The sequence below is a fragment of the Rosa chinensis genome, chromosome 6 (assembly GCF_002994745.2).
Source record: "Rosa chinensis cultivar Old Blush chromosome 6, RchiOBHm-V2, whole genome shotgun sequence".
In the NCBI taxonomy this organism is placed as follows: domain Eukaryota; kingdom Viridiplantae; phylum Streptophyta; class Magnoliopsida; order Rosales; family Rosaceae; genus Rosa; species Rosa chinensis.
In genome coordinates, this window is record NC_037093.1 from 66,890,151 (window position 1) to 66,902,203 (window position 12,053).

Genomic DNA, 12,053 nt, shown 5'->3' on the forward strand with positions numbered 1-12,053 from the left:
GAGGTTGGAAAAAAGCGTATATATAACATAATTTGTTGCAAATGTATAAAAGCATTGCAATTTGCAAATCTAACAATATGCCACTTATTCAGTCCAACTCCCATTATGAGAAAAAAAATATTAACACTGTCAAGTTTCCACGAGAAAAAAACAGAGAGTCCAGAAGACCAGAACCGAGAATCAACAACCCAAACGACCGAGTGCTGTGGATGGATAACTACCGTCAAAGTTGTCTGAAAATGACGCTGGCGTGCTAAGACAACGACCAGACTATACCAACTCCACTATTGGAATTAAATACCTTCATGCCAAGGAACCCAGGGAAGCACAACAAAACTTCAAATCGCTACTGGCTCTTGGATACATTAGTAGAGATGTACAAGAGATAATGCAAAAGATACAAAAGGATAAATTAGAAGGATGAAAGAGGAAGGGATAGGATAATCACAATACACAAATGAAATATCTAAAATCTAAAGCCTATAATGCAGATACAAATCATACAATGCATGTCATGTCATTCACTTGAACAATCCTGCTTAACCACTGTACTTTCAAGAAAAAACAGAAGGTACTCAAATTTGAAAGTAAGCATGCAGAATGTAGCACTTGCACATCAAGAAAAATCGATATACACTATCAAATGACTCAACCCACCAGACAAACTCAAACTAGTGCAGAGCTTAGACGTGTTGATGAATCACCTACTTTTATTACCTCCTCATAATAATATAGAAGCAATCAAAAAGCAGGACTGGAAATTACATGCATTTGCGCAGAAACTGAAGAATTTGCACTATAAAATGACAAAAAGATAAAAATTAGCTCAACACAAAATGAAGGTGGAATTCCAGCAAACCATGAAAACACCAATCACCTTTCCTTTCCCAATCACCTACAACTGATAGAGCATAATGGGATACAAAAGTAGAGAAGCATCAACACAGACCAGTTTTAACATGCATGAACAAGAAATAGAACTGTATAAGAATGCTTCGAGGGACATTGGCCAATATCCCTTTTGACCAAAAAGCTTAACTTGATTTGAGCCTCTTTTACCATTGCAACCCTACCATACTGATAACAAGCTAACCTCATATGATCATCATCATGCATAACTCTAATTGGTTATGATCTAATAAAAAAACAATGAAGCAACACTCGAGACATCCCAAACTCGCACATTCAAAAGCGTTGCTATCCAAAGAACATAAGATCAGGGAACGTTCTTCTTGTTCCTCCCCCAATATTCTTGTAATATAACCACATACCAACAGATTATTTGATTCAGCATTGTAATTTAGGCTAAGCACTAAAACAGAAACACTAAAAAAAGACAGTAGCAGTAGTTATATAACTTTCAAAATTTGCAATTGCGAATGCATCCCTTTCATTATGTTGTTTTAGCACAAGCATCTCGTAACAAAGCAGATTGATACCCAACACCAAACCACCACATCATATAAAACGGAGAAAATGGAAGCGCATTGCGACAATACCTAAATATTTAAACTCTGTGATAGATTGTTATAATAGAGTAGGCATCATAAGAAATCCACAATCAGTACGAAATAGATCTTAATACTAATATTAAAGCTAGAAATGCCTAACACTGACGCAGATCAGGTTGACTCAGTCTCAGTCTTGACATCCTCACTGGGAACGGCGGCGGCATCGTCGGCGGCGGCGGTGCTACCAGTCTCGGCGGTCTCGGACGCGCCGTTTTCAGCAGCAGAAGCAGCGGCGTTCTTAGCCTTGACGACCTCGAGCATGCGCTTGCTGATCTCCTTGGAGTAGATCTGCAGGATCTTCATCCCGTTCTCGCCGCTGACCTCCGTGGCGGCGGATCCCCCGGCGGCGGCGAAGGCGTCTTGCTCGATTCGGCGGGACTCCTCGTTGGCCTCGTCGGCGGACAAGGTGCCGTATCGTCTGGAGAGCGGGGAGGGAGTGCTGAGGGTCTCGATGAGACGGTCGACGACGGCGTTGCGGGTGCGGTCAGTCGGCGGCCAAAGGCTATAGGCGGCGCCGGAGCTGGGCTTCCGATCCTGTGATTCCTGCTGCTTGGGTGGCTCTTGGGAATCGACGGCTTCCAGGGTGCTCTCGGCGTCTGACATTTTGAGCTGAAATTTCAATTTCAATTTGGGGACTCTGCTGGAAAAAAAAAAAAAAAAGAAGTGAGGAAGGATTCAAATGTGAGATTGGAATGGAGTGTGTGTGGTGAAGATATAGGAGAGATTAAAAAGGTAAAGGGATGGGTTACCTTAGAAGTTATTACTTTCTCTCTCTGATTGTGGACGCTGGACAGTGAGAGCTGAGATTGATATGTGTTGATGCTTTACCTTTATCTTCTTATTTTATCTTCTTCAACCTTCGAAATTAAGGGTTTATAGGTAAGGTTCATATTGGGCCTGGTACTGGGCCTCTTCTTTATGACTGTGGATCTCCAATTGGGCTTCTTCTCTTTCTATTCCATTGAAAGGGATGGGCCTCTTCAAAAACCTTTCACAAATTGTTTCGAGTGCATATGATGGGCAAACTGATGTTTTGGGTATTGCTGTTAATTGCTGTTACGATACTCAGCTGTTGAAATAATCAGCTGTAGAGAAACATAGTCAAGTGTTTAGTAAATTGAGTTTTAAAATGGACGTCGTTATAAAAAATAGTATTAATTGTTTGGTCGTGGATGTGACACTATGTTGAAAATTGACATAGTTGAAAATGGATGAAAATAGACATAATGTTGTTATAATTGACGTCGTTATAATAATGAAAATTGACGTCGTTATAATGATGAAAATAGACATAATGTTGAAAACTGAAAATGTTTTTTACTCGTTTGTTTTTTGTATGAAAAATTATATCTTGACATCTTTAGCACAAATTTAAGTAAGTTTTTTACGGAGTAACGTACTCTATTGTGCAAAAACTTTAGAGTACAAATGATGACAATATCACAGTTCCACCCCCTCCCAATCTTCACTATTCTATATATGGGGCATATATGGAGAAACGATTAAGTTTTAGGAGAGGGAGTCTCCTTTATGGCTTTTATTTTCTCACCTTTATAGCCTTTGATTGCTTCATAACATAGCCATTCCAAATCTATCAATCAGTTTATTTCCTCCTATCAATGAGTAATGATCGAGTTGGAAGATTCAAACGAACTTATTGCGGTTGTTTCATTGACTTGAACATGTCATATTGTCATGCTATATCTATCAATTGAGGCAGCATAAAAGGTGAAGTCTCTAGCAGCTTCATGTGTTATTATGTTTTAGCCAGCTAATAGAACGATGCCCATATTACAATTATTATTTTTGAGATGTAATTCAAATAGGAGACTCGTATATGTTAGATCAACACCAGATTTGCGCATCATGGCGTGGTTTGCAGAGGGCCTTGAAGGGCTCAGCTTTTGACATGGACTGAAATAATCCTTCTGCCATGTCAATCTCTTCCCCTTTTATCTTCTCCCATTCAAAGCATTGAATCAAGGCTCCCAATACCATCCCCATTAGTCTTTTTCCTAGGGGAGCTCCAGAACAAGCTCGTCTCCCAACGCCAAAAGGAATCATCTTAAATCCTTCAGTACTACTCATTCCGCTTTCAAATCGCTCCGGCATAAATTTTGTTGGATTCTCCCACAGGTCTGGATCTCTATGAATGCTCCAAGCGTTGACCAATAGCTGCGTGCCACGAGGTACATGGAAACCACTGATCGTGCATGCCTCGGATGACTCGTGTGGCACAAGAAGTGGAGCAGGTGGAAATAACCTTATGGACTCTGTGTATATTTTCTGTAGGTATTCTAGTTTCGGCAAATCTGCTTCATCCAATAGTCGGTCTTGTCCAACATTAGCTTCGATTTCAGCTCGAGCCTTTTCCATTTCATTTGGATGGTTGAGAAGAAGTGACATTGTCCATTCCACGGCCGTTGATGCTGATTCAGTCCCGGCACGTAGTATTGTCTACACATATTTGGAGAAGTGATCATGAAAAATCAACCATAATACTACCAAAAAACATTAAATACAAAATTCTCAAAAAAAAAAAAAATAAATACAACGAGAAAACCATTTAGACTTCCTGTTGTATCACCAAAAAATCGACCATATAACTTCTGTATGATGTATTCCAACAAAAACAATAAATACACAAATAAAAATATGATGGACAACATATTTTATTGCAAGAAAATCATTTGGACTCCCTATATATCACCAAAAATTCGACCATACAATTTTGTATGACATATATATTCCACATATTTTAATTACTAGATTAGTTGAAAAAAAAAAAACGTAAAATATAGGATGCTCATATATGCCATATAACCTTTCATAATGGAATGTCTACTCACTCCTGTAAGGTATCGTTTTTTGATTTCTTGAATGTAAATTTAGAGAATTCATTTAAGACCTAAAGCTGTAGTACTGAAGAGGCCAAGAGGGGACTATCATATATATATGTACTTACAGTTATAACACCTTTCATGGTTTCGTCAGTATAGAACTCAGGATCTTGCTGTTGCAAAGAGAGCATTATATTGATCAACGTAGGCTTTCCCTCAATACAAAGCCCATCACTCCCCATCCTCCTTTGCTCGTCGATCAAGCTTTGAAAAAATCCATCCATCTTCTTCATCAACTCCATCATCCTCTTCTCCACCCCTTGAAAATCCACCAACTGAAGAACCGGGAAAAAATCATTAAGATTTGAGAACCCATGAATCTGCAACAATTCCTTCATCAACTCCCTAAACCGCTTCGCTTCCTGGTCCGCCTCTTCTTCACTATAATACCTCTTCCCCGCTATCATCTGCATCAGGACGTTGAAACTCAACTTCTTGAGTCTGTGTCTCAACTCCACCTTCGCCCAACCGCTGGTACCGAAGTCTTTAACCAGCTCCTTCAGCAAAACACGAACCTCCTCCTTCCGGAATTCAATGAGCATGCTGAGCTGCTTTGTGGAGAAGAGCTCCAAGGTGGTGAGGCGTCGCAGGGTGCGCCAATAATCACCATAAGGAGCCCATATCAGCGACTTGTAGTTGTAATTCAGGTGCTTTCCGGCAAGAGAACGCGGACGGTTTGCAAAGACGACGTCGTTCTTAGTGAAGCATTCTTCGACCGCAGACGGTGAGGAGACTACGAGCAGGTTACGAAACCCCAACCGGAGAAACAGAACGGGGCCGTATTTTTGAGAGAGTTTATGGAAAGTCCGGTGAAGAGGTTCTTTCTTGTTTCTGAGCAAGTGGAGATGGCCTATGATAGGGATTGAAGGTGGGCTCGGTGGGAGGACTTCTGTAGGGTTACTTGCCCCATACTTTTGTGTGATGAACTTGCACACAAACATAATGAAAAAGAACGCTACGCTCTTGAATAACCAGAGAAATTCTTCCATGACTAAAGTGATTGGTTGGTTGGTTCAAAAAGAGCTTGATCCCAGTTTTATAGGGTAGTCGATAGTTATCTTTGTATCTGGCTGGAGGAGATCATTGTCATTCATGAGATCAAATGGCCTAGTTTACCCAAAAGGGTGGTGACGCGCGACTACCGTCTGTAGTTTTGATGACGACTTTCCAAGCGGCGGGCAAGTGATGCTATAGATTACTTGGGGGACTAATTCATCTAGTCGAAATCAAACCAGGATTTGTAAAATATGTAATGGTCCCTGGCTAGCTAGCTCACATTCATGTATAGTCTTACTCTCTGGCATTCCCCAATGGTCCTTTGTTCATGTGCATGCGCGCTGAAATTTCAACAAATTGATTTGTCTATATGTTCAGTACGAAAATGTTCACCACTGATGTTCAGTAATAGTTTCTTACATAAAAGGAAACTAATTAATGAGGAAAATTGAATCATTGTACACCAAATTCTCTTTTCCTCTTTTATGTTTCTACCTAACTTATTGATTGCGAAATTTTCTATATTTTTCTATATGTTGAGTTAGAGTTTCTTACCGAAAAGAGAAATAATAATGAAGAAAAATGAATTACTTTACATCAAATTCTCTTTCTTTTTTATTTTTCTACCTAACTTATTGAGTGTGGAAGAAAATTCAATCATTTTTTATGTTATGTTGTAGAAAGAGAACAAAAAAATGAGGAAAAATGAATCATTTTAGAGAAATTTTATTATACACCGAAAATTTGCTAATGACATATTAGATTAAACACACTCATAAGATTCTTTTAAAGTACACCCAAACCTATTAATTAGATTCATTTCAAAATAATAAAAAAAACCTATTAATTAGAACAAATAATAAAACATGTTTTTGTTAAAAATTACGAAAGATGCCACAAGCAAATCATACATCATAGATTTTTTTTGAATAGGGTTGATTTCATTAAGGAAAATACTTGAGATCCCAAAAAATTATACCAAAACTCATTATCAAATGATGTGGCACCTGCTATGTCATCAATTTTGGTTCTAAGATAGTGATGATATGGAAATAATACAATTTTATGCTTCTCCTTAAAAAAAATATAAAAAAATAAAAAATAAAAAAAAAGATAAGATTAAACCTAGACCATTAATTTTCTTCTTCCTTATACATTTGAGCATCCAGTCATGCTCCGCTATTCTTGCATCCACTCTTGCTTCACCTTCCTAACCGGAGAATGAAAAAGTGCTAAAACTTTTGCCTTTGTTGTCAAATGAATTAATGAATTAATTAAAAGCCATCCAAACTTACCAAAGTTCATTTCTCCTTCTTTTACTCCCTCTCTTTTCATGATTTCCTCGAGACATTTGAACTTTAAAAATTTGAATTAAAGAATCAATTGGACATTGGGCTATATTCAGTGCCAACAATTGGGGATCGTGTTATGTCTGCAGTTAATTGTGACTTATTGGCTATTGGCCTGACCATATTTGTTGATGGAGGATCCTTGTTGCTTTGTCATCTAGAGTCTGGGGGTACCTAAGGAGTGTTGATTAATAGGCCCCAATAGTATTATTGGAAGAAAAAGGTCCTCCAAAAATATCATGCAAGACAGGTGAATAAGGTGAGTGAAATGAGTGAAACATTGAAAATGGAGAAAAAAGCCTCACCCAACCAACTAGATCTACGTCTGATGGTAGATGATCTCCTCTCGATGAGGATGGCGGCCATATATGGGACTTTGCAATGGTTTTAGGTTTTCTTAATTTTTAATTTTTTGATAAAGAAAAAATTAGTAGAGAAAGTCTATGTTAGCAATTTTTTTGATGAGTTGGCACCTGCCACATCATTCGGTATATGAATTTGGTATAAATATTTGGTGTCTCTAGCACTACTCTTTTATTAATAATCAAACCAAAAAACATGCTAGAGTCTAATAGAACTTACATCAGGTTCCGGGACAAACTGGATAAACCTATTTAAGCCACGACTAAACTCATTAAGGTCTAAAGGGATGCTCGCTAAACAAACAAGCCTAAGACTATGCAAGAATAATCTCGCCCTCTAAGGAAAAAATATATTCATCTAGTCTAATCTGCCAAGCACGCAATTGTGGTACAAATATCAACTAGAAACGTCTTAGAAAAGCATATATAAATTACCCCTACTGCAAAAGCTTGAGTCCAGAATATCTTGTGTTGATTGAACCTTAAACAAGTACTTCCTCCTTCCCCTCAGGGTCGAAATTAGTACCTGCATCAGAGTCTATAGCATCTAACAACCTCGGCCTTAGGTTGGTCTTCCTACTATCCAATTCTCCATCATGACCCTTGGGCTTGTTCTTGCGACCCTTCTTCTTCGGAGTCTTCCCAATAGTAACCAGGACATCCATAAGTTCACTAAGATGAAATTCAAGAGGTATCACCGTCAAGTTAGGCTTTAGCCGCTTCTCCAAGCTCCACTCACCTTGGCGACATTTGTACACACCCAAAGCAGTGCTTCCTGCTGCAGCAGGCCCAATAGCAGTTGTAGGCCCAATAACATATGCATGCCCATCAAGTTCACGCCTCACCAAACTACCCTCAAATAAAAGTCCAAGCTCCACGCCCACTGCCTCAGACCCCAGCAACCCACTTGCACTTCCAGACCCAACAAGATCCGGGTCTACAACCAGATCCATCCTAGACCCAAGCCCGCTGCAGCCCGTGACAGGACCCGCCCCAGATTTCACCTTGAAATCCGAAGTGACCCTGCGGGGCCCACCTTAGAAGAAATTCTACCAAAAATTTGGCGGAAGTTCCCCTAAAATGGGCTACCCAAACCTGTAGAAAACATTTACACTCCTCAATCAATTCATCCTTATGCTCCTGGAGCCACCCTGCTCCCCAAATCAACATCAGTCTCCAATTCACAAAACACGCATCCCAACTCAAATATCATAAATCCCATAAGTAATCAGAGCAATTCTAACAGAAAGGTATAAGAGGAAAACCTAATTCAACGACAGATGCGGAAGCCATGCTGTTGACTATGCCTCAACTCCGTGTACGCCCGACCTCAACCAATTCGCCTGCAAACTGGGCATTTGAAACCGAAGGGCCCAGGGGAAAGTACATAAAATACGTTAGCGTGAGTGGACAAAAATAAACAATTTTTAAACCAAGTGGATTTTATACTTTCCCATATATATATTTCCTTAAAAACTCTCGATGCATGTAACGATTCAGAAACAATTCACGAGAAGCCCTGCTCAAGAAAAACCGATTAGCCCCGCTAGTCACAAACAATGGAGAGGAAAGATCGAAACTCCGATACTCGACAGGATAAAACCAGCCCCGCTGGTTACACGGAAATCAGACTAGGCCCCACTAGTCGAGAAATGGTAAGATATAAGGAAGAGATATCACCATACGGGAAATGGAGCCTCTCAGGCTCTACCTACCCTCAACTGCCACTCACACATAGATTGTGCGAGGAGGAGACCAAATGACCTCGACTGCCACCCACGTGAGGAGGAGAATAAATCACCTCTACTGCCACTCACCAACACAAAGTAGGTGAGGAGGAGAACAAGCTACCTCAACTGCCACTCACCAACACAAAGTCAGTGAGGAGGAGACCTAATAACATAACCCGCGTATGGTGAGGAAAAATCATCGAAAACCAGTAAATCCATGTAGCTTCCCCATATTTCTCACGAGATAGAAACCATGTATTCAACGACATGACCCCGCACGCCAAGATTACTCTAAATCTCAAAATGGATAAGTGAGAAATAGGAATAAATCGACGGCGTGTCCCACACGCCCAGATATTCTCAAATCCGTAACCAAAACCGGAAATTAGAATAGGTAAATCCCATTTTCAAAAATCTCTCAAAGTCTCCAAGAAGCCAACCAAATCCAAAATCCTTAATTAGGCATTCCCGATGCCAAAACCAAAAGTCAATAAACAATTGAGAATATCCAATTCCATTGAAACTCATCTTAAAAATCTTCCAGGAGCTTAACTCGGTGATTAGAAATATACTTAATTCCGGAAAATTACCTCGGAAATAAGCAATTTGTCAAATAATATTATAAATCATAATCAACCTTTGAAACTCATTATCGACAGCCAATCCACGAGATAAACCGAGATCGAATTTCCGAAAATCAAATCATTTGCTCAATAAGTAATATGATTAAAACTAGAGCATTATTTAAGAAAATAAATGCATGCATCAATATTTAAAAATAAAAGTCCACTCACAGTACTATTGGGCAACCACGCAAACGAGTTCCTTCATCTAACCGTAGCTCGTGACATTGCCCTGTACACAATTATATTTCCGTAAACGGCAATCCGATAAAATAATTACGAACTTAAACGAAATCCGAAAATCTCTATCTCCATTACTTCTCAAATTCACCCCAAACCTCTTCCACAACACCAATTCCTCAATTTATATATTCCACAACGAAAACGAGGGAGATCCAACGGCCGGATTTCCCACAATTCAATCACAAAACTCCAAATTTCAGAAATTCACAAACAATTCCAAACTCCTCCAAAATTCACCAAACTTCACATACAAGCTCTATGATAATTATAGAATTTAACTAGCCAGAAATTGAAATTAAAAAGCTACCCTAGCCGCCGTTACAGCCGCCCACAGTGGCGGCGCCGCCACCACTGCCACCAACTCCAATGGACACCAAAATTTGACAGCGGCACCTACTCAACACACTGATTCAACTTCTCAACTACAACATTCCCAAATAACAATTAAAAATGGCCGAAATCGATCAATGCACAAAACCCAGAAATCCCCAAGAACCCTAGAATTTCAATTCGTCGATTCGGCATCTACACAATAAATCGTGATACAAGGCCATAGGGGAAATGATCAGTGATGAAAACCGAACCTTCGACGGCGAGATGGGGACCGGAGGTGGCCGAAACCGCCGGAAATCGGCAAAAACCTCAAATTGCAGCCGGAGGGGATTTTGCTTCGATTCGTGCTTTTCCAGTCAAATCGTCGAAAACCAAGGTTACTAGGGTGATCGGAGGGAGGAGGCGCTCCTCTGATGACCGGTGGCACGCCGGTTGGTGGCCGGAAAGTGGCAAATCGAAAGGGAGAAGAAAAATGGCCGAACCGGAGAAAAGAGAGGTCGGGGGAGAGGAGAGAGAAGAGGAAGGGTGGGTTTCCGGAAAAATGGACACCTACCCTGGGTAAATTCCTATTTTAATCAAAAATTACCATGAACAGTAACTTCACATTTTTTGCCATAACTCTCGTATACTAAGTCCGATTTTTACGCACCACATATGCACGCGCTCGGTTTAACGTCCCCTACAACTTTCATGAAGAACCTTTCCTCAAATTTTGACCCGAACAAAAAGTCAACTTTTATGGCCACTAAAATACCGAATTAGGGTAAAAAGTAAGAGCAGTTGTCGTTTACCGTCCAAATGACTAGTAAACGGGTAAGTGAAAATACGGGATGTTACAGCCCAGCCCAACTGAGAACCCTAATTTGAAATTAGGATTTCCCGCCGAGAAACCCGGAGCAGTAGCAGACCCCGACCCTAGCTCAACCGCCAAGCTAGTCTCCTCCCCACCTTCCGTACAAACCTGAGCCATCCCGATCTCTAGCACCTCCTCAGACAGGCTGGAAGACCCATCTCTGACCCCGTCAACCGGCACCATCGTAACCTCCATCGATGGAAAATCGGAAGCCACCGCCGTCAACATGCCATCGCAGCCACCCACTCCATGGTCGAAAAGACCATAGCCCCTACATATACCGTGGCACTTCTCATACCTCAGCTCCAGTTCGACTGCCACCGCCGTGGAGAAAGAATACGTACGTCGAGCCCATATTCGTCGGCGAACGTCATGCACAATCCAAACTCGTTGCACTGGTTCTTTTCCTCTGCAACGCCCCTTGATCACAGCTCACAAATACTCCCAAGGTGTTCCCCAGTAGGGCTATGGCACCCTCATTGCACATAGCCATGCATAGCCCTTTCACCGCCACCCAAACAACCAGAGAGTTCAATGGAACCTCTGTCAGATCCTGGATCCCGTCATAATCCGCTAAGATAAGCATCAAGTTGTTGAAGAACCAAGGTCCACCATTGAGGATGTGATCCTTCGTCTCTTGTTCCTTGAACTGGAAGACATAAATCCCTTCATTCTCCTCCTGGATCTACACGCATTCCTTCAAACCCCATATGCCAGAGATTGCCGCCGAAAACGACAGCAACAAGAGCTGTTTCTGGGAATGCAATCGGCCACAAACATAGAAGAAAGGATCTTAGATTGCCTCCTCTCCCCCAACCAGATGCACAATAGTCTCCTCTGCCGCCATACTCGATTAGTTCCCCCGCTAGAGAAAAAACCCTAGCAGAGAGAAAAGTCGACTTCTAAAATATATAAGAGTATAATTCAGGGTTTGTTGTATCATACGTCATAGATGCCCATAGATATCATAGATGAAACTGATGCCCACATATATCTCCTATAACATAATCAGACCCTTGATTTAAGGAGTATGAATCAATACCTAGATAGGAGATAATTTATATATAATACCCTATTGTTAGGTAGATACCCAAATTATAAGTATTTGAATAAGTATGCATATCTGATTCGGTGTAAGTTAATTCTTCTACAA

The 12,053-nt window shown here is 40.6% G+C and overlaps 2 protein-coding genes across 3 annotated transcripts; both read right to left on the reverse strand.

Moving 5' to 3' along the window:
* Positions 1–1,366: 1,366 nt before the first annotated feature.
* LOC112174670 (MFP1 attachment factor 1) lies at positions 1,367–2,377 on the reverse strand. 2 transcript variants are annotated; one of them, XM_024312467.2, is made up of 2 exons: positions 2,261–2,377; positions 1,367–2,148 (listed from the first exon to the last, which is right to left on the reverse strand). In XM_024312467.2, the coding sequence occupies exon 2, from the start codon at positions 2,112–2,114 to the stop codon at positions 1,623–1,625; it is 492 nt and encodes a 163-aa protein (XP_024168235.1). In that variant the 5' UTR covers positions 2,115–2,148; positions 2,261–2,377; the 3' UTR covers positions 1,367–1,622. The 2 variants fall into 2 exon arrangements, with proteins under 2 accessions (XP_024168235.1, XP_024168237.1); XM_024312469.2 differs by having other exon boundaries at positions 1,367–2,151; positions 2,261–2,353.
* A 773-nt stretch (positions 2,378–3,150) lies between these two features.
* LOC112174828 (cytochrome P450 81Q32) lies at positions 3,151–5,673 on the reverse strand. Its single transcript, XM_024312643.2, has 2 exons — positions 4,477–5,673; positions 3,151–3,968 (listed from the first exon to the last, which is right to left on the reverse strand). Exons 1-2 carry the CDS (start codon positions 5,398–5,400, stop codon positions 3,357–3,359), a joined length of 1,536 nt encoding a protein of 511 aa, XP_024168411.1. The 5' UTR covers positions 5,401–5,673; the 3' UTR covers positions 3,151–3,356.
* Positions 5,674–12,053: the final 6,380 nt, after the last annotated feature.